At 42.8% G+C, this 23628-nt stretch overlaps 1 protein-coding gene and 1 long non-coding RNA gene across 3 annotated transcripts in view; one reads left to right on the top strand and one right to left on the bottom strand.

Annotated features, from left to right (window-relative positions):
- Positions 1-23573, bottom strand: LOC142829816 (uncharacterized). Its single transcript, XR_012904624.2, has 3 exons — positions 22995-23573; positions 8367-10883; positions 1-1071 (listed from the first exon to the last, which is right to left on the bottom strand). It is a non-coding gene; the product is annotated as an uncharacterized LOC142829816 (long non-coding RNA).
- Positions 1-23628, top strand: part of TTC39B (tetratricopeptide repeat domain 39B) — a 154094-nt gene that overhangs the window by 89820 nt on the left and 40646 nt on the right. For both annotated transcript variants that reach the window (XM_075931548.2, XM_089779193.1), the window contains exons 3-5: positions 12044-12148; positions 16847-16978; positions 18352-18428. In XM_075931548.2, coding sequence (XP_075787663.1) covers positions 12044-12148; positions 16847-16978; positions 18352-18428 — 314 coding nt within the window. The remainder of the gene's footprint in view (positions 1-12043; positions 12149-16846; positions 16979-18351; positions 18429-23628) is intronic.

The raw sequence follows: 23628 nt of genomic DNA on the forward strand, positions 1-23628 counted from the left end.
TTGTAGAATTTTGCAGAATTTTAAAATATTGTGTACAGAATTTTTAATTTTTTGTTACAGAATGCCACCATGAATAAGATAAGTTATGATAATAAATTAATATTTTGGAGTGTGCATATTGTCCTGAGAGAGCCATGGAAATAAATAAATTCTCCTGAATTGTATCTTCATATGCAAAAGAAATATCCAAAGTTATATTTCAACAAAGATATAGAATAATTTTACATTAGAACAACTAGTACTTCTGCTGGTATGTATATTATTAACTTTTGAAATTAATACCCTATCCTTGGCCTTCTGGCTGAAAATCATGGTACTTTTTGAATAAAATATAGAAGAGGTAGAATTAGGATCTTAAAAAAATAAAGAAGGGATGCACATTGTTGGTATCAAACTTTTGGATGTGAGGATGAAATCTATTATCTCAGGAAAATTCTCTATCCTCTTGTACCGCCTATATGTTCCTTGCAAAAGAGAGAAGCCATTTTAACCAGGAGCTCCCAAAGCCTAAAGCAGGCCCAGTCAAGCTCCTAACTTTCTCTCTCTGGGTACGTCTACACTAGCTCGTTAGTTTGAGCTAGATCGGGTAATGAGGGCAAGCGTAGTTGCAAATGAAGCCTGGGATTTAAATATCCTGGGCTTAATTTGCATGTTCCCAGGCGCCGCCATTTTTAAATCCCCCTTAGTCCGAACTATGTGCTCGCGGCTACACGCGGCACGGAGTAGATAGTTCGAATTAAAGACCCTAATTCGAACTACCGTTACTCTTCATTCCAGGGCTGGTGCAGTACAGTGTCATAGGGACCACAAACTTGGGAGCGTCAAAAAGGTCTTACCAAACGAAGTGTTCTTCTTCGAGTAGTGTCCCCGTGGGTGCTCTACTCTTGGTGTTGGGTCATCCCATCGCTTCAGCTCGGAGCTTTGCTGAGCAGTTGTCAGCCGGATCACGCATGCGTGGCACGTGCTGTAAGCCATTGGCACCCTTTGAAGTCTTGCGCGGTCTGGCTCCTGCCTCAGTTCCTTCTTCGCCTCCTGCGGTCGCAGATGGAGTGATCTTCTCCTCATCAATTCCTGTCAGGAGTTACAGAAAGTTAATAGTTAATTTACTGTTAGTTTTTCATAGTCTTATAGTTCTTAGTGTTATTGTTTAAAAATAAATAAATTAATTGTTAGCTAGTTAGTTATAAGTAATAAGCAGTCATTCTGGGCTCACATGCAGAGACGCAATGCTGGCTTCAGACGGCCATTCGGACTGCATTAAGTGCTTGGGAGAGGCACATGTCCCACAGAAGTGTGTGCACTGCGTAAAACTTACTGTGAGGGCTAGAAGAGACAGAGAAATGAGGCTGAAGATGATACTCTTCGATAAAGCTCTGCAGCCTCCACAGCTCACGAAGCAAGCCTCAACCCCGCACTCTCCCAGACATGAGAAATGGCGGGCTGCCTCGCCTATGTGAGCCCCAGACCAAAAGAGACCATCACCAGTCCGGTCCCTACCTCCACCCAGAGTGAGGTTAGGACACAAACCCGGCACTTTGGGTACATTTGGGCACAGGCAGAAATCGGCTTCAGAGCTGAAGCTGTGACAAAAACCATCCTTGGTGCCGCCAACTGTTATAACGGTCTGTCGCTTGGTGCTCCCGGTTACTGCACCAAGCATCGAACAGGGCTCGGCACCAACCACTATGGCACCACCTGTGTCGGCACCATTAGAGTTGGCACCGTTGAGGCCGGCACCATCAGATTCTGTGTCGAGCACAGCCACAAGAGCGCGTATGGCACCAACCGTGCCGGTACCAACCATCTCATGCCTGGAACCAACATCGGCTCTGTGCTGCAATCATCAACTACATCACCAGCGCATTCTCTGGCTCCACATAGCCCTCGGACCCCACCCACACCAATGGGAATGACCGAAAGGCAGAATCATCCTGAAAACTGAGCCCGGAGCCCTTGACCTTTTCCCCAACACCATCCTCACCACATTCACCCTACTTAACAAGAGAAGACAGGGACAGAGCATACAGACACTCGAGGTATTATAGGTCCAGAGATGAAGCCTCTCCATCGCCATACAGAGCATATGACAACTCTCCCCCTCCCTCATCAAGGGCATCCCCGCGATCCACATACTCGTACGGCCACAGAGTATACTACAGATATCCTTCCGCACATAGAAGGGATAGCCCGACTTACCACAGACACTACTCTCGCCATGACGATGATCACCGACGTCACATGGACCACAGACACTCCTGCTGCAGCAACTACACAAATGCTAGAGGAGCCTCAACTTCACCACAATAAGCCTGGAAGTAACACCAGGTTCCGACAATACCCAGTGTTCCTTCTACATCTCATTACTCAGAGCCAGAAGAAGGACAACTCTTAGACACAGAACAACCTCAGGATGCTTCCCCAACAGACAAATCCTCCTTATCGCCTGATGAGGCTGTCATACCAGGAGATGAGTTACCACCTGATAATCTCAGGCAATTTCAGGACCTTTTTAAGAGAGTAGCCCAATCTCAAGGTATCCAGCTGTCTGAGGTGCCAGAAAAACAACATAAGCTTCTCAAAAATCTGCAACCCTTCCAGAGGGGTAGAGTTGCAATATCAATAGACAAAGCTATTATGGAGTCTGCGGATGATATATGGCAGACCCCAGCCTTGGTACCTGCAACAGATAAGAGAGCGGATAAAAGATATTTCATTCCGCAAAAGGGCGCTGATTTTCTTTTTATGCACCCACAACCCAACTCACTAGTTATGGATGTGGCACAACAAAGACTCAATAATAACAACAATAAATGCATGGATCTATTCGGAAGGAAACTATAATCCTCTGCTACACTCCTCTTGAGAATAGCTAACTATTCAGCGTTACTATCCAACCATAACTTGGATAATTACTCAAAATTATCAGCATTAATGGAACACCTTCCAGATGAGAAACACCCGATACTAAAGTCCATTGTTCAAGAGGGCTATGCATCCTCCAGAACATCCTTGCAAATAGCTTTAGATGTAGCCGACACAGCGGCTAGAGCAAACGGCCACATCCGGGGTCATGTGACGGGCATCATGGCTACAGTTAGCAGCTGTTCTCTCTGAGTTAGTCGAAGGTGGACGATCTTCCCTTTGACAAATTGAAACTATTCGCTGAAAAGACGGATGATGTACTCCACTCAAGGACGACTCTACGTACGTTGGGGATGTACACACCACTATACCGCCACAAGTGCTAGACCCCATATCAAAAGCAATGAGATTTTAGATACCAGCATATAGCTAGCAGGGATCTGATCGATCCAAACAGAGGTGCAGCGTCCACAGAGAAAGCGATCACAGAACAACTGCCACTTCAACAGTCAAGCCAACAAGCAGCAGGTTTGACCCCTTAGTTGAGAGTGTGGCTCCTTGCTGGTTCTGTCAGAAGGAAATACAATGCTCAGATGGAGTAAAAGAGGTCCTCCTACATAGTAGGAAACAATCTACTCAGTTTATTTACCTGCAGAAATGGCATAGATTCATGGTATGGTGTTCTAACCAGAATCTAGAACTAGTAACAGTGCCCTTAGAGGGTATTCTGGAATATATGTAATCACTCGTGGATTCGGGCCTTGCCGTTGCATCCATAAGAGTACATTTAGCAGCTATCGCTGTCCTCCACCAACATATAGATGGTATCTAAGTCTTTGCGCATCCCACCACGAGAAGATTCCTTAAGGGCCTCATGAATTTGCATCCACCACACAGGCCTCCACCACCTCTGTGGAATTTAGAAATGGTGTTAGATACCCTCACACGGGCTCCCTTGGAACCTTTGGCTACCTGTCTGCTGCACATAATGTCACTCAAGGTAATCTTTCTGCTAGCAATTACTTCAGCAAGAAGAGTAAACGAGCTGGCAGCATTGATGGCAACCCCACCCTATACCATTTTCAATAAAGATAAGGTTATACTTCGTCCTCATCCATCCTTCATCCCGAAAGTATGCTTGGAGTTCCACTTAAATGAGCCAATAGTACTGCCGACTTTTTACCCAAAGCCACACAAATAGGCAACAGAAGCAAGATTCCATCTGCTGGATGTCCATAGGGCATTGGTCTTTTATGTGGACAGAACCCAGGCCTGGCGAAAATCAGACCATTTAATAGTGTCTACAGCAAAACGGACAAAAGGGAAACCCCTTTCTTCTCAGAGGATTTCCAACCTAGTAGTACAGTGCATTAAGCAATGTTATGTTATAAGGAATAAACTGCTACCACAGACTGTGAGGGCACATTCGACAAGAGCGGTGGCAACATCAACTGCCTTTCTTTGGGGAGTCCTCCTCAGAAACATATGCAGGGTAGCAACATGGTCCACCAACAATACCAGTATGAGACACTACGCAATCATACACTCTCATGTGACACTTATTAACAGAAAACTTGTATCTGGTCAAACGCCGGTTCCTATTGATTCTGGGTCTTGGATATCACACTAGATTTAAGAGTTATATTTCTTGAGGCCCTGCTATGTGCAAAAATTTACAAGAATAGTGTGGCCAGTGGGATATTTTCTAAGAAAAATTCATATTTATTAAGAGAAGACAACATACAATTCTGTGATAAGTTTCTAAAAATATTTATAATGTGAAGACGTTTGGATGTTAGAACAAATCATGCGGATATGGATTAATGGGCAGAGAATAGATCAAGTTATTAAAAGGTACATGATTAATTTATCATGCAGCTCTGTGATTTATTCTGTAGGTATCCCTTTTGTGTGTGAGCACTTACATTATTCAAATCACATTTAATAATTTGGTAGACTATGTGCCTCTGCCACGTATATTGGCCAAATTGGACAGTCTCTATGACAAAGGATTAATGAACGCAAATCAGATATTCGGAATGGTAACACATAGAAACCTATTGGAGAACATTTTAAGTTGCCTGGACGCTCATTAATGGATCTAAAAGTGACCATTCTCTTGCAGAATGATTTCAGAAACCAACTAGAGAGAGACACTATGAACCTGACCTTCATATGCAAATCTGACACATTTACCCATGAACTGAACAAAGACATTTCTTGGATGGGCCATTATATTCAGTGCTCAAATGACATCAAAAGCTAAGTATCAGACACTTACAGCCCACTCTTTTAGCCTCATTTAGCATGGATACTTTAATTGAGAGGGGGTTTTTCCTCCTCCCCATCTCCTCTATTTTTCTGCTTTATATTTGTCCCTCTGTGCCTCTTGCTCCATATTTGTCCCCTGAAGAAGTGGGTTGTGCCCATGATACTATTTACATATTTTGTTAGTCTCCAAGGTGCTACAGGACTACTTGTTTATTTAAGCTTTTTTTAAAGTTACAGACTAACATGGCTACCCCTCTGAGACTTGGTAGAATGTTTAATTTTTACTCCAGAGTTGCATCAGTTTAACAGAGATCAGAACTAACGCCTTTGTTTTGGTTTAGTATATCTACCTGTCGCCATACATTGATTTTTTTTAGAGCAATACATAAACTCCCAGATAAAAACTACCTTATACTGAAGTTTGAGTTCAGAATACATAGCAGTGATTTATAATGAAAAATACTATAGGAATATTATAATCACCCCAAAAATCATGTTATAAACCCAGGAAATTGAGAGTCATGGTTTAATTTAAAAGATATCCAACCACACTGAGGTTTAGAAATTCACAATGAAGGCACCCAAATAACTTTAATTCTGCCCTCCTGTGGACACTATGCAATAAACGTACACGTTATTATTAGTACGTCATAACATTTGTAGTTCCAGACTAAATTAAATTATTTTTAAATACACTACATTTTTTCATTCTTCAGTTTTTCTTCCCTCATGGTGTTATTGGTAAGTTGATTGGGAGCCTTACTTGTGCAAGCGGGCAATTCTTTCTAGAAATATTTAGAGAACAATATCTATCAGCCTATGTTGAAGGAATCACTTTCAGGTATGAAGAATAATGGGGGGAAATGACCATTCATCTTAGAAAGTTTTATTCAAGTGTAACTCATATATAAAACCACAATGAGCATTAATGCAGATGTCTCAAATATCCCATGTAATTATTTCTATACTGAGGTTATGTGGGTTTTAATAAAATAATCTGATACAGAATATTACATTTCGTAATGGATCCATTTTTAACTAATTGTCCAATAACCTTTTAACTTGTAAATTCCTTGAAAATTTATTCCATGTCCAAAGAATTCCTACTTTAATTTGGGAAGGATATATTATAATATCTGTATGTCAAGTGTTTGAATTTCTTTTACAAGTGCAAAATAAAACTCATCCATAATTATGAAACTGAGTGGTATTGCATAGTAAGAGATGGGCCAAAACATTTCTGAACTTTGTAGAGGTTCACATTAAAATTTCAGAAACAGATGCTATTTAGTTTTTAGCTTTGTTTCAACAGAAGTATTCAAAATATTTTAATAGAAACTGATTAATCCTTTATTTTCACTCCCAAAGAGATGAGAAATTATTCCACATAATTTAACAGTCATTAAAAAGAGTCTCTATGTAAAACTGTGTATTTTGTCCATTTTTAGCTGTAAGAGAGACATGAAGTTTAGAACAAGTCTTACACATAAACTGATTATTTTATTCCATAGAGTGATCTGGAGTTAAAGCAACAAATATTCAAAATCAGCTAAAAGATTTTTTCATATTTTTTCCCAGCAGTACAAACTGATCATATTTGTTAAGGATGTCATTGTCAAAGTTGTATCGCTGCTCTGTGGTCCAGCAAAGGTTAATCATATAAATGATTAATCTTAATGTCTCTTATTTTTAATTTATATATATTTATATTTCTGATTCTGCTCCTAATTATTTTCCTATTATAATATTTTGAAAAATTATGAAGGGCTTCTGTATTTAAAATCATTATATTCTCTGACATGACAGGATACAGTTCAGACTAGAGGGAGGTTGTGTCACTCCTACCCTGTGACTTAGGGTGCATTGAAATGCATTGTTGCTGTAGCCTCCAACTTGAACTGCTCACAACATTGCATGTGGCAACTCTGTATGTGAAGTTATAAAATTCCTATGTAGGATGTTAACAGATTTCAGACCTCATAGTCCCATCCAGGCAGAAGTTGGCATTTAGGTCCAGGAATATGGGTTTCCCTTTGCTTACTATTTAAAAGCAAACTAAGTCATCAAACAGGAAAAGATAAACAAAGGAAGCCCAAACTGGTCAAGAAAAAACAGTGGGGAATATCCTTCCACACAGACTCTTTTCCAAAGGTCCATCTAGCCCAGTATCCAGTCTAGTGACAGTGGCCAATACCAGATGCCCCAGAGGGATTAAACAGAACAGGCAATAATCACATGATCCCTGTCCTGTCACCCGTTCCCAGCCTCATCCTACCCATCCGAACAGCCACTGATGGACCTAACCTTCATGAATTTATCTAGATCTTTCCTGAATCCCATTAAACTCCTGGTCTTCATAACCTCCTCTGGCAAGGAGTTCCACAGGCTGACCATGCACTGTGTGAAGAAAAACTTTCTTTTGTTTCTTTTAAACCTGCTACCTATTCATTTCATTTGGTGACTCCTAGTTCTTATGTTCAGGGCCCACCGAACCGCAGCAAGCCCCGCTTGCCAGCCGCACTGTCCGGCGATCTGCGCATGCGCAGATTGCCCGAACCCGGCTCTTCCGGGTTGCAATCTACTCACCATGGGCATTATTTGTCAAGCCCTGCTTATGTTATGGGAACAAATAAATAACTTTTCCTTATTCACTTTTCCCACACCAGTCATGATTTTATAGAGCTTTATCATATCCCCCTTTAGTCTCCACTTTTTTATCTCTCTTCATATGGAACCCATTCCAAACCCCTACTAAGTTTTGTTGACCTTTTCCAAACCTTTTCCAATGCCAATATATCTTTTCTGAGATGAGGCAACCACCATCTATATGTTTCGTTAGTCTATAAAGTGCTACCAGACCATTTGGTTTTTTTTCCTGTAACAGACTAACTCGGCTACCCCCTGAAGCACATTTATATGCAGTATTCAAGATGTGGGTGGACCATGGTTTAATATAGAGGCAATAAGATGTTCTCTGTCTTAGTCTCTATCCCTTTTTTATTGATTCCTAACATTCTGTTCGCTTTTTTTTAACTGCCACTGCATATTGAGTGGCTGTTTTCAGAGAACTATCCACAATGACTCCAAGATCTCTCTCTTGAGTAGTTATAGATAAATTAGTTCCCATCATATTATATGTATAGTAGGGATTATTTTTTCAATGTGCATTACTTTACATTCATCAACATTAAATTTCATTTGCCATTCTGTTGCTCAATGAAGAAGTTACTCACCTTGTTGAAGTAACAAAGGTTCTTCGAGATGTGTCCCCCCGTGGGTGCTCCACTCTTGGTGTCGGGTTGTCCCAGCACCACAGCTCGGAGCTTTGCTAAGCAGTTGTCAGCCAGACTGCACATGCACGGCACGCGCTGTAAGCTGTAGACACCCTTTGAAGTCTCGCACGGTTCGGCTCCTGCCTCTGTTCCTCAAGTCCGCCGCGGAATCTGGAAGATAGAATCAGAGAAACCGAAGCAGGGAGGAGGGCGGGGAATGGAGCACCCACGGGAACACACATCTCGAAGCACCCTCATTACTTCAACAAGGTGAGTAACTTCTTTTTTGAGTGCTGTCCCCGTGGGTGCTCCACTCTTGGTGAGTACATAGCCGAAACCAAGATAGAGGAAGGCAGGCATCAGATTCAAGGTCCAACTATTGTAGACAGGACAGAAGAAGCCACTGCCGTATCCTTCACATGAAGGATATTTTCAGGCATAACGGCTTTGCGCAAGAGGGTTTTTCTTGCCCAAGAAGGGGCAGTGTAGACAGCTCCATCTTGCACAAGAGCCTCTTCCGCAAAAATGGCAGCTCATTAGTTATGCAAATGAGGCTCGGCGATATTCCACGCTGAGCCTCATTTGCATAGCTCTGGCACAATATCGCACCAGTATAGACACAGCCTAAGGGTATGTCTACATTACGTGCTTATTTTGAAATAAGCTATTTCGGAATAAAAACTCCCGAAATAGCTATTTCAAAATTGCACGTCCACACTGCAAATGGTCATCAAAATAGTGCAAAGCTATTTTGAAATAGAGCGTCCATACTGATTGGAGGCTGAATCGCATTTAAGGCCTCCACCCTCCAGAAGCACTTTGGGCAAGGCATCAGGACAGCAGTCACTTCCTATAGCTACTTCCTGAAGCTATCTGAGGCTCATGCTTAAAGGGGTCCCCCTGTACAGTCATTTCTCAGACTCTTCGCCTTTGCCTACCTCCTTGAGGGACAGCAAACTCATCTTACTGCATGCTTTGGTTGCCCTTGCACATGCCATAACACTCCCAGCCATGGAACTGGATCTGCTGGAAAGTAGTTGCCAGCTCTTAGACCTGCTGTCATACTTCCTCGTACAGTTATTGCAGGCAGCCCTTGTTGCTCTGCAAGAACGGGACCCGCTGCTCCCTGCAGGTCACCGTCCTCTCCTCTCTCCACATGCTATTCATGCAGCACAGCTCCTCTCGCCTTCCCCTGCATGCTCTGCACCGCTGCTTCTGGTGATAGGACACCAATTCCAACTGGTGGAACCAAATCATCATGGAGCAGCGGGACAACCAGCAGTGGCTCCAGAACTACTGCTTGTGGAAGGACATCTTCCTGGAGCTGTGCGAGTGGCTTGCCCCTGTCCTCAGGTGATGGGACACCCACATATGACCCACCATCCCCCTCCAGAAGCGGTTTGCCATGGCATTTTGGAAGCTCGCCATGCTGGATAGCTACTGCTCTGTCGGGAACCAGTTTGGCACAGGGATATCGACTGTGGGTGCCATGCTTGTGAAGGTATTACTCTTTTATTGTTGTCCTTAACTACTGAAATGGGGTTCCCTAGGGAAGGGGAGAAGGTGGCGGAAGCTCCCTCCCCAGAACGTTTTTCAGTCCTGCCTTCACAAAGCCCTGTCGGATGATGGGGTAAATAGGATTGGTCGTGGTGTGTGGTAAGGGGGGGGTTGGGCTTGGGGACTTCCTGGGGGTTCTGACAACCCTGTGATTCTCTGATTATCTCCTTCTACATGTGGTGAGGGCCATCAACACTATCCTGCTGCGCAGGGTCATCATCCTAGGTGATGTTGACCCTATCGCCACTGGCTTTGCCACCAGGGGATTCCCCAACTGCGGGGAGGTGGGGAGCATTGATGGTATCCACATCCCCATCCAGGCCACTTCCTCCCGCTCCCTTCCTCTGCTGATAAAATAAACAAAACCTTTTTCTATTGAAAGAATGAACTGCCTGCTTTTTATTGGTAGAATCTAGAACTGGGAGTGATTGGGGAAAGAACCTGGGAGGGGGAAGGAGAGAAAGAGGGATGTGGGGCTCAAGGATAGGGCTGGGACTAGCTCCTGCCTCAGGTGGTCTGACTGCCTTGTGTGCAGGGCCCTCAGTGGCCATGGAGGAAACTAGGGGAAGAAGTCGGAGGAGCAGGAGTGGGTGCAGGGGGAACTTGGGAAGGAGCAGGTGTGAGGGGGCGGCTGCCGGACCTCTCAATCATGGCGATCAGGTGGTTGATGATGGCACTGTGTGCTGCGCACCTGCTCTGGGCTTCCTGGGATAGCTCCTGCCAGGTAGTGGTTAGCACTGCACTCCTCCAGGTCCGCGTCAAAGCTACAGTCCTGCCTCTCTAGAGATTGTTGTAGAGAACGGAGGTAGGCTATGTATTCCTGCTCAAGGTCCTCACGGGGTCGGAGGCACCTGTGGGTCTTGCAGGGTCAGGAAGCTGGTATAAGAAAAGTGGCTCACATCGCAATCACAGCTGGTCCAGCTGCAAAGAACAAAGAGAAGGGCAGTTATCCTTGGAGACACTTTGCCTGAAGTCTAGCCCTCACCTCTGAGCCTGCTGGACAGAGTGGCCACCAGGGCAGCTGTGAGAAGCCCCAGTAGCCACTTATTTCAAAATAACCACAGTTGCACTGTCTACACGCACCCTATTTCGAAATAACTATTTTGAAATAGGCATTATTCCTCATGAAACGAGGGTTACAGATTTTCAAATAAGAAGCCCATTATTTCAAAATTATTTCCAAAAAGTGGGCTTGCTGTATAGATGCTCACCTTGGTATAACGCTGCAGTAGACATGCCCTCAGAATATTTTCTTTTTTTGAATTCCTCCATCCGATCCTCTTTTTCTATTCAGTACTTGAATGTTAATCTCACTGACATGATTGGTACCTTCTTTCACTTAATCGTTTTTTTTCAGAGGAAGGCCTCTCTTTGTAAAGACCAAAGTAGATGTCTTTACTCAGACCAAACTCCTTTAGATTATTAGTTGATAGGGACTTCAGTTTGTATGTCTCACACAAGAAATATCATAATTTCATAGAAATAGCAGTCCATATGGAACCTGGTACTGTGTATTGTATTAGTGCTGTTTTAGACTGAAGATTCTTCAGAGCTTGGATTAGTTAAATATTTTGTGTATAAATATTAATTGATAAAAAGATCGCATTCTATATTAACTGCTAGTTCTAGGAAGATATGAAATATGTTATGTTAAACAGAGAAGATAATCATCAGCATCTTTATGATAAAAACAAACAAACCAACAGAATAAAAATAATGGCTCTTACAGATTTGTTTCAGTTTTTTATGGGTCAATTATTATAAATAAAGAACACTATTAACTTTTAGAACATGTGCAAATGTAAAGGAAATAAGCTATTATTAATTAGTTACTGAAATTAACTATTTTTTATTCTTTGAATTATTTCTCATTTTAAAAAGGGGTTATAGAGATCTGAAAATGAAAACAATGTGGCAGAATCTTACATCCTAAGCGGCTGTTTAGGAATCTAAACAAACTAAGCATAAAACATTATAGCCTGTAATGCAATTTGTATTTAGCTCTGAAAGCAAAGATTACTACCAAATACAGTTTTGAATACTTACATTGTCCCTTTTTTATATTTGTATGTTTTCATTAGGGCATCTAAGATGGATCTTAAGTGTGCGCTTGAAGAATGTTCAATGGCACTGAATTTATTTCTAAATAATAAATTTTCTGAAGCCCTGGAATTACTTCGGCCATGGTGAGTTCATTGCAGATACTGTAAGGCATGCCATCTGTTTGCCGAGAACTAATCTAAGGTCTCTGAATATAGCAGCTTTCATTACTTCCATTTTGTCTCTCCTGCCCAAAGCAATTCTGCTTTGCTGCTCCAAACAGTATATATTGTTTGTTTAAACATACTAAAGTCATAAACACTGTCAGTGAACCCATAGATTTTGTTTTATTTTAGTCAGAATTCTTAGAATCAAGTCCTTGCAGGTACAGAAGAGTGAGGATGAAGAGCAGAAATTCTGTCATATTTTTTGTGTTTTGCTTTGTTCCAGAAGGCTTTTTGCAAATTAGGGCTATTTTTAAAAAAGTATTTCAGGATAGAGGAATGCAGTGAAGTGCACTTGGATACTTCCCTGATGGTGGTCTTAGTACTGCCTGACAGCTGGAAGTTAACCACCGTTCTTCCTTTAAAGCACAACGGTGGGCAGGGCTTAGCTTTAACTCCATTTTTTTAAAAGGTTAATTGCCCTCTAGATCTCCCCAATCCTCTTCCCATCAAGAAAATCAGCACGAAAATATGATACTAAAGGCTTAATTTAGTATAAAAAAATTGTCCATGAAATGAATGTATTCCTTTGGTATGATTTACCACATGGCTCCCTTTTTAATGATAGTAGGAAAATCTTTGGACTAGAAAGGAATATTTGAAAGAAATGGGGGATGCTTTTGTTTATATATGAGTGAATGAATGAAAAACCTAGTTAAAGTTGGAACTCCTTTCGGTTTAAAGGATGATTCTCGAGTGTTCTAAAATCTGCATGCTTACTCAGATTATCTTGACATTTGGTGTATTTTCTGAGGGTAGAGATAAGATTGGTGAACCAAATTTGCGGTCATTTGACTAAGGGGTTATAGAATCATAGAATACTAGGACTGGAAGGGACCTCAAGAGGTCATCGAGTCCAGTCCCCTGCACTCATGGCAGGACCAAATACTGTCTAGACCATCCCTGATAGACATTTATCTAACCTATTCTTAAATATCTCCAGAGATGGGGATTCCACAACCTCCCTGGGCAATTTATTCCAGTGTTTGACCACCCTGACAGTTAGGAACTTTTTCCTTATGTCCAACCTAAACCTCCCTTGCTGCAGTTTAAGCCCATTGCTTCTTGTTCTATTTTCAGAGGCCAAGATGAACAAGTTTTCTCCCTCCTCCTTATGACACCCTTTTAGATATCTGAAAACTGCTATCATGTCCCCCCTCAATCTTCTCTTTTCCAAACTAAACAACCTCAATTCCTTCAGCCTTCCCTCATAGGTCATGTTCTCTAGACCTTTAATCATTCTCGTTGCCCTTCTCTGGACCCTCTCCAATTTTTCCACATCTTTCTTGAAATGCGGTGCCCAGAACTGGACACAATACTCCAATTGAGGCCTAACCAGCACACAGTAGAGCGGAAGAATGACTTCTCGTGTCTTGCTCACAACACACCTGTTAATACATCCCAGAATCATGTTTGCTTTCTTTGCAACAGCATCACACTGCTGACTCATATTTAGCTTGTAGTCCACCATAACCCCTAGATCCCTTTCTGCCGCACTCCTTCTCAGACCGTCGCTTCCCATTCTGTATGTGTGAAACTGATTGTTCCTTCCTAAGTGAAGCACTTTGCATTTGTCTTTATTAAACTTCATCCTTTTTATCTCAGACCATTTCTCCAATTTGTCCAGGTCATTTTGAATTATGACCCTATCCTCCAGATTAGTCGCAATCCCTCCCCGCTTGGTATCATCTGCAGACTTAATAAGAGTACTTTCTATACCAATATCTAAATCGTTGATGAAGATATTGAACAGAGCCGGTCCCAAAACAGACCCCTGCGGAACCCCACTTGTTATGCCTTTCCAGCAGGATTGTGAACCATTAATAACTACTCTCCGAGTATGGTTATCCAGCCATTTATGCACCCACCTTATAGTAGTCCCATTTAAGTTGTTTTTACCTAGTTTATTGATAAGAATATCATGCGAGACCGTATCAAATGCCTTACTAAAGTCTAGGTATACCACATCCACTGCTTCTCTCTTATCCGCAAGACTCGTTATCCTATTAAAGAAAGCTATCAGATTGGTTTGACATGATTTGTTCTTTACAAATCCATGCTGGCTGTTCCCTATCACCTTGCCACTTTCCAAGTGTTTACAGATGATTTCCTTAATTATTTGCTCCATTATCTTCCCTGGCGCACAAGTTAAACTAACTGGTCTATAGTTTCCTGGGTTGTTCTTATTTCCCTTTTTATAGATGGGCACTATATTTGTCCTTTTCCAGTCCTCTGGAATCTCTCCTGTCTCCCATGATTTTCCAAAGATGACAGCTAGAGGCTCAGATACCTCCTCTATCAGCTCCTTGAGTATTCTAGGGTTCCTGAGATAGATCCCCCTACAAAAAACATAGTTCTTATAAATTTTTGCACATAACTAAGGCTTAATCCATGACTCTGATTATTCTCTGATTGATGTTAGTTGCTTGACATTTATCTTAGTCCATGGTACCCTCTACCTTGTTAGGGAAAACAATAATCAAAACCTTATGAAAGAAAGAGTTTAGATTTCTAGTATGAAATGTGCCAAGCACTCTCACTTCAAAAAGAGTGAATGTATGTGTGTAGCAAGACTGTGCAAGAGGGTTTGCAGGCAGCCAGTTGTCACAGTAATTTGGTGGCTCAGTGGGACATACTGTGGTTACAAAATCTGAAATGTCCCTGCACCTTATATTTGAAACCTGTCCTTAGCAGAAATTGGAGATTGAACTGTGAGCATATTTCAACAATAGACCTCTCAAAGTTTCATTTTGTTTTTATTTCTGAAATTGTGCCCTGCTAATTTGTATAGTTAACAATCCAGGTAACTTTTTGCTTTATCTTTAAGACTTTAGGGTTCCCACAGGGAGGAGTGATACTTCCACACACACCAAGGGAGAGATCACATACACTTACAGCCCTGCAACATGGAAGGGATCTAACTGACCAACACCATTCTGCCCTCAATACCTGGCTGGGCCCACAGGACAGACCTGTCTCTCATAGTACCTTGAACAGCATCTTCTGGGGGCTGGTTTTCCACACAGTACTGGAAAGGGGATGCTTGCTGTCATGATTATGAGGGTTAGCCAGCAGCCTGGGGATTAAGGGGTTAACTACACCTAGCCAGGTGGAGTGACCAGTAGGAATGTAGGTGGGACTTTCAAACTGGGACAAAAGAATTTGGGTTTTTTCCTTTCCCCTTTTGTCTCTCTGTGGGAGTTCTCTGCAGCTACAGAGAGGGACAAGCATGTCTCTCTCTCTCTCCAAGACTCCATTCTTCATTTTCTGTAAGTAGGGTAAAGTTTAGGTAGTTTCATTAGGTTTTATTGTTTTAAGGATTGGGTATGGGATCTGAGATCTGGCACTGTTTAAAAGATGTTTTGGCTTTTCTTTGTAACTAAGTTCTAGACCCATGGAGTTTCTCCATGAGTATATTTTTTTACCTTCCTATCTAGTCATTATGCTTGCAACAGGAATATTGTTGTAATAATAAAAGTTCTTTCCTTTCTTTTTATTAACCTGGCATTGGTTAATAGTGTGCCCTGATTTTTATTTTAGGGGTGAGATTTCCCAAATGATCTTTCCCCTGGTTTCTTTATCAACATTTGGGTGGTGGCAGCAGAAGTTTTATTCCCAAGATCTAGGTTTTTAAGATTTTGGGGGGAGTTTTATACCAAAGCCTGGTAGATAAGGCTTTGCGGTACACTTGCTGGTCCCCACTTCTGCATTTATCATGCCAGAGTGGGGAAGGAGCCATGACACTTGCTTTGCCAGGATAGCAAGAGGGGCAGTATATAAAAGTCGAGTGAGTGGGCAGCAGAGGGGACATATAACCTGGTACTACCTGACACCTGCCTCTGCACACCAGCCACCACAGCTCACAGCCCATGCCAGCCAGAAGCAGGATGAGGGTTGGGGCACTGGTGGCCAAGAGTTGGCACGGATGGCCTAGCAGGAAGAGCAGCCAACTCCCCATGCACTGCATCTTGCCTCTCCACCAGCTTTGCACACCTTTCCCTCCATCATCAGCCACTGGACACCCCGCACACTCACCACTTGTTGGTTGGCAGCTGGCAAGCAGGGATCCAGCCAGCAGCAGAACCCACCAGTACAAATGTGGAGAAGGGGGACAGAAAGTATGGGATAATTTGCCCTTTTAAAGAAAAAGTTGGGACACTTGCAGGAGAGATTAAATATGGAACTGTCCCTTTAAAAACAGGACACCCTCTGCAGTTATATGGCAAAAAGTTCTCTATACAATGCTACTGATAAAACCAATACAACTCAATGTTGACTAGAGGCATACTACTAGATCTCACCAGGTATGCATACCTCTTCCCTGTGAAAAGTCTCCCTCTCCTGCTACTGGACTGTCCTCTTTTACTGCCCCATCAAGTTTTCCCACCAGTTGATACAGGTGGATAACATTTGTCATCTCCAGGTGGGCCAGGGTTAAAGTTGTGCTTATTGTGTATTTCCTGGTTTTCAGGAGTTCTTTGCTAGTCACAATATTTTGTAATGGTGCACAAGACACCACCAGGCAACCTTAATTCTGCTTTTGGTATTGAAGAATATAAATGTATTTTTAAAAATGTGTTAGTTTGGCTGACATGCATAAGGTTTGTGTGCTTTTCCCAGGTCTAAAGACAGCATGTACCATGCCCTTGGCTATAGCACTATTTTAGTAATGCAGGCTGCTATGACCTTCGAGCACCAGGATATCCAAATGGGAATTTCTACAATGAAGGAAGCTTTACATACCTGCCAAAGGTAAGCCTGAGGAATTTACATTTTGAGAAATATGAATCTGCAATAGGTGTTCTTCAGTGTTCACTCTAATTTTTCCCACCCTTGAGCAGAATGAATTTTGTTTATATGCACCAATGTGGAGGGGATGTGTGACACACAACTTTTGTATTGATGCACATAACAAAATTATCATGCTAGGAGTGGGTCCAATGGGCTTGGAGTACAGCAGTGGTTCTCAAAATGCAGTCCTTTGACTGCTGCCTTACAGGTGGTCTGTGGCTCAAGTGCAGCCCCACCTCCCCACGCAGTGGGGAGCCCGCTCCAGCTTCTTGCTCATAGGGCACATGGAGGGGAGGTGCAAAGGTGGGGGATGGATTTCCTCTCTCCTAGAGGGGGTGAGGGAGGAAGGGGCTCAAACAGGGAGAGGCTGCAAGTGGAGCCCAGTATGGGGTGTTTCCAGCTGCATGAGCAAGGAGACACTGGAGATTGGGGGAAAGAAGGATTCCCCTGAACTGCGCCATGGGTTTCCCTCTGGCGATGCAAGGCTCAGCTCAGATTCTTCCCATTAGCTCATTGGATTAAGAGATGCAGTGGGAGTGAGGGGGATGAAATGCAAAGGGGCTACAGCTTTGGCTGGGCCATGCAGGAGGCAAAAGCCAGGGGGCAGAAACGCTGCGTGTGTGCTGCTCAGTGCAGCTGGCAAACTCACGTGGGCTCTCGCTGCCCATTTGCCTTTCTCTGGCAGGCACAGTGAGTAGGTTGCAGCCCTGGGCTTGCAAACCACGCTTAGCAGGGGGTTGGAAAGTTTTGACTCCCTCTGCTTTGTAATTTAGATTCCTTTGCACGCACTGGCTGGTGGGCCTAAACCTGGGGGGGAGCCTCCTTCTTCCCTGCCATGAATACAGAAAACATTGAAACCTTTTGTATTGGACATAAATTAATATTTTACTTTATTTAAAATGATGGCTCCAGCATAATTATGTATTTAATGGTGAGTTGCCATTAGCAACTGGTGGTCTGTAAGAGGTTTACATTGAACCAGGTGGTCCATGGATCAGAAACTTTGAGAACTACTGGAGTATAAGGAGGGGTTCAGTCTTCTGATATATCCATGCTGTGTAGAGGTATCCTTTGATTCATCCCCAGAGCATTTTCCCTTCTGTGCATTGAAGGAGAGGGTCCTCTGGAAAAAACTTGCATAGTCATGTAATTAAAAACAATATCATAATATACATACACAAGAGGGTTGAATTAAGGTTGCATGGGCTCCTAGGCTTCTGTGTATGTCAAGAATGGAGATGTATATTGAGATAAATGTGAATGCCTGTTGAAATTCACTAATCCTATGTTGTCGTGGGTTTTTTCTCTCTCTCTCTCATGATTGACCAATACAGATTCAGGAAAAGAAGCACAGTGGTAGAGTCTTTGTCCAGTCTGGTTTCTAAACAGTCAATGGATCAGCTGAGTGAAGGTAAGAGAAATAAGAGGCATTTTCTGGAAAAAAAAAACCATATATGAATAAACATTTTGTGGGGAAAAAAATACAAATAGATGTATTTTGTTATTTAGATTACTTGCTTTAAAAAAAAAAAGATGGGTGATGAATTTTCCCCCTCCTATCCAAATACGGGGACACCTATACCATCTATATGTTTTGTTAGTCTTTAAGGTGCTACTAGACTATTTGTTGTTTTTTAAAGTTTTTTCTGTTACAAACTAACTCAGCTACCCCTTTGAAGCTATAATAACAAAGTTACTCTTTTAGGTGTCCCTTCTGACCTTAAAGTCTATGGCTGTGTCTACATTGGCACCCTTTTCCGGAAAAGGGATGCTAATGAGACACATCGCAATTGCAAATCCGCGGGGGATTTAAATATCCCCCGCGGCATTTGCATTTACATGGCTGCCGCTTTTTTCCGGCTTGGGGATAAGCCAGAGAAAAGCGCCAGTCTAGACGTGATTCTCCGGAAAATAAACCCTTTTCCGGAGGATCTCTTATTCCTACTTGCAATACTTCTGGGAATGCTAAAAAACAACAGTAACACAGTATTACAATTGCTGCAAATACACACACATTAAAAACTCAAACTGATAACCCTTGAAGATTACAGGCAGTCCCCAAATTACGTCGGATTCCTACATACGAACGGGGCTTTTCTCGCCGTAGAGGACGCGGGGGCGGGACCGCCCAGACACGCCGCGATCCAGACGCCGCAATCCAGATGCGCCGCGTCCTCCGCAGCGAGAAAAGCCTGGTCTGCTGGGAGGGACGGGGGGGCGGGGGGGACACACTAGCTGCGCCGCCCCCCCCCCCCCCAGCAGACCAGGGAGACGCGGAGCAGCTTTTCTCGCCGCGGAGGACGCGGCGCGTCTGGATCGCGGCGCGTCTGGGTGGTCCTGCCCCCACGTCGAGAAAAGCCCCGTTCGTATGTAGGGATTCGACGTAAGTCGGATCCACGTAAATCGGGGACTGCCTGTAATCTTCAAGGGTTATCAGTTTAAGTTTTTAATGTGTGTGTATTTGCAGCAATTGTAATACTGCGTTCCTGTTGTTTTTTAGCATTCCCAGAAGTATTGCCTTTGGAATATGGTACTTTAGTAAATCATGTGATGCTCTGGAAATACTTAACTGCATGTACTATGATAATTCTCTTTAATTGCACTCCCCACTGGGTGAGGGCTTTATCTCAGGTTGCACACGTTTCATTTAAGCATTCTCCTTGACTAAAAGCAGCAGCCCTTTGCTACAAAAACTATATAATGTAATAGCACAGGCACCCTCAACACAGGATGGGATCAGTTATTTCTGGATGCTTTTTATGGACATTTGAATTCTGTCTTTTTGCTAGTTGCTACAGTTATTTAATCAAAGTAAAGGACATGCAACTCATTATTTTATACAGCTCATTCTTCTGGTAAATGGTTTACATTTCTTAGCATTTTTAATACATAGAATTTAATATCACAGGAAGTGAGTTAAATGAAATACTCCTGAACTTTCAGTAGTTTTGAGATTACATCTGAAGTCTTAATTTTTGCTGTTAAGGGAAACTTACACCCCTAAGTGTCCTTAAATCATTGAAAAGTCCACATTGAGTTTCATGCCTGGTGTGTGTTTGAATATCACCAAAAGCCAAACTGTCACTTAATCTACATAATAATGTGTAGATTAAATACATTATTTAATTTTCCTCATTGTAATTTTTGTTTACATTTTAAAATATCGGGTTCCTTGAAGTAGAGCCAATCTTGAGTTATGCTTTCCAAAGCTTCAGGGGGTAGTCGAGTTAGTCTGTACAGGATAAACTTAAAAAACAACAAATGGTTTGGTAGCACTTTATAGACTAACAAAACATGTAGATGATATGAGCTTTCATGGGCACAGCCCACTTTTCATATGCCCGGAGTTTTGAGTTTGGATGTGCAGACCAAAAATAAATAGGGGAGAAGTAAGAGGGAAAAGGGAAAAAGGAAGGGGACAGGAAACAAGGAGCAGAGGGTATGAAAATATCAAAGGGAAAAACAAGTAGGCAGAACTGGTACCTATAAGCACCTAAAGATTAGAAAGTTAAAAGAAGCAGATAAGGATCATAGGATAGCAATTAGATAGGAAGGGTACTAATGCAAGAATCTACACAGACAAAGAGCTGTTGGTACCTTGATTGAATGTTAGGTTGATAATGTCCCAGCCATCCGTTATCACAGTTGAGGAGGTCATCAGTGTGAGAATTGAATTTGTGGATGAATTGTAATTTCATTGCCTCGCTGTGTATTTGGCTTATAGAACTGGTTTGTGACAAGACAGCCACCTAGAGATCTTTTAAAGAGTGATTAGGTAGATTGAAGTGTTCTCCAACAGGTTTCTGTATGTTCCCTTTACGTATATCTGATTTGCAGGGCTTGACAAATCATGTAATCTACTCGCCCGTGGTGAGTAGATTACAAGCCGGCGCCGCGCAATCTGTGCATGCGCAGCTCGCAGAGCCACTCAGCTGGTGAACGGGGCTCGCCGCCGCTTGGCAAGCCCTGCTGATTTGTGTCCATTTATTCTTTCCTGTAGGGACTGTCCAGTTTATCCAATATATACAGCAGTGAGGCATTGCTGGGGTTTGATGGCATAGATCAAATAAATTACTGGACATGCAGTTAAATGAGCCTTTGATCTGGTAGTTTATGTTGTTGGCTCCAGTGATGAATTTGCTTGTATAGGTATGTGGGCAGAGTTGGCACTGCAGCTAATTTCAAAGCTGGGCTCCTGGATGCTTATGATGTGGTTGTGTAGCATGGTGACCGAAAAGAATTTGTTTCTGGTTCGGGGTTGTCTGTAAGTGAGAACAGGCTTTTCCCCCAAGGCTTCTGAGAGTGAGGGATCATTTTCCAAGATGGGTTGCAGATTGTGTAAAATGTCTTGGAGGGGTTTGAGTTGAGGACTGTAGAATAAAATAACAAGTGGAATTCTGTTATTTTCTCTTTTGGGTCTGTCTTGAAGTAGTTCATGTCTGGGTACTTTTTTGGCTCTGTCAATCTGTTTTTTCACTTCTCCAGGTGGGTATTTCAGTTTTTGGATTGCTCTATAAAAATTTAAAGATTCAGTAACACCATTTAGTAAACATTACCTTTGTTCAAAATGTAAGCTGCCTGTTTATTTCCCTGAACAAATTAAAAGCGATACTTTAAAAAGAGAAATTTTACATTTGATCATAAATGTACAGGATTTACAAGGAATGCTATTTTAAAAGAACAGTACTGATTTAAGAAATATTGATATTTTACTTAGGAAGTTTTTTTGTAGGTTTTGATTACATAATTATTGCTGTATAATAAAATATTGGGACAAAATTGGATTATTTTTCATTTATAAAGTAAATTGAGTACAGGCTGAACCTCTCTAATCCAGCACCCTGAGGACCTAACTGGTGCTGCACCAGACAATTTGTTGAACCATGGAAGGTCAATATTGTCTAGCAGCATTCCCAGGTAAATTCTGTCTCTTGCAGTCATTAGTTTCCCTGTTTATCAACAACTTCATTGTTCAAGTTGCTGTCAAAATTAGGTCATGTTCGGTCACATAAAATGTGTGTATGTGTGTGAGTTGGGGTGTGGGGAGGATGATGGACAGTTCTGTGTAAGGCTTTGAAATTAGGACAGTGATTTTGAACTGAACTGTATATTCAGTGAGAAATCAGTGCAGCAAATGGGACAAGGGGCTGATATGTTCCCAACAATCTGTGTTGGTGAACAGGCAAGCTATTTCATTTTGTACTATCTGGTGCTTTTTCAGGGCATTTAGCTTCATTCCCTAGACATAGAGAATTTAAGTAGTCTAGCCTATTCGTTACAAATTCATGCATAAAGGTGGTTAGCTCTGCATCTTGTTGAATAAGGTATAATGTTCTGGGCAGCCACAAATAGAAGTGAAGCAAAATGCAGGACAATGTAGCACTTTAAAGACTAACAAGATGGTTTATTAGATGATGAGCTTTCGTGGGCCAGACCCACTTCCTCAGATCAAACACGGCTACATTTCTATCACAAATAGAAGTGGGTTTCCTTTTTGTTGTTGGTACTATTGCTTTTGGAGTGTCCAAGTAAATGCAGCAAAAAGGCTCCCAATGTTATGAAGTGACATCATAATCTGAAGTCAGATATCTTTCAATGGAAGGGTTTTTATTATGGAGAAGATTCCTCGTTCTACCATCTCCACTTTAATCTTGCTTGTCTTCAGCTGCTGTCAGACGCCCTTCCCCCTAAGTGCTGATCTCATTTAGGCACTGTGAAAGCTGGGAACCGATGGTGTTGATATTTAAGGGATATAGAGATCAGTGTGTCCTCTCTGTACTGCCGGCATTGCTCACTAGTTCTCCCAGCTTATTGACATAGGTACTGAATTTAGTAGGACGGGGTGATAGATCCTTGCAGCTCCAGCATATGCAAGGCTGTAATGGGGTAGTGACTCACTACCGCAGCACCTCCTGCTGGTCACACTGGGAATTAGCTCTGTCTGCCACAGGGCACCTCTTTCAGACCAGTGTCTTACCTGTCCTCGCTCCATGCTGTCTTCCCGTTCTGTTCTGGACTTGCATCACTCCTCGGATCACAGCGTTCTCTTCAGGACACTGCCCTCCAGCCGTGTGCACCACACTAGTCTCTCAACTTCCTTTCAGGGGTATCAGCGGTCTGCAGCCTTGTGCCTGCCACTGTGACCAGCTGCAGCTTCATTCTAGCCCCTCATCTCAGGGGCAAGCCACAGTCCATAATGGCCAGTCCTTGGTGTGTCTAGATGCGGTGCAAGTGGGGGAAGGGGGAGCCAGGACTGCCCACTACTCTTGGTCCCAGAAGCCTCTGGTGGCAGCCTTCTTCTGCCTTCCTTCTCTCCCCCTCTACTGCTACCTGTTCCTTGGGCCACTTTCCTTGTGACCCCTGCACCACCTTGATCAAGGCCTGCAACCTGGCAGGTATCAGGCTGGAGCCTCACTCCTTTCTAGCGCCCCTGAGCTTGCCCAGCACTGCTTTCTCTAAGTTGGTTCCCTGGGAACCCTCCCTGGTCAGGACCCAATTGCGTTTTGCTCTGCTGTGCAGTTCCTTATCTACAGGGCTGCCCCAGCAAGCTGCTCTCTCATTGGCTCCATCTAAGCCCCTCTCTGATTGGCCAGGGCTCTGCATAGTCTCCT

The sequence above is a fragment of the Pelodiscus sinensis genome, chromosome 6 (assembly GCF_052426305.1).
Source record: "Pelodiscus sinensis isolate ZL-2025 chromosome 6, ASM5242630v1, whole genome shotgun sequence".
In the NCBI taxonomy this organism is placed as follows: Eukaryota; Metazoa; Chordata; order Testudines; family Trionychidae; genus Pelodiscus; species Pelodiscus sinensis.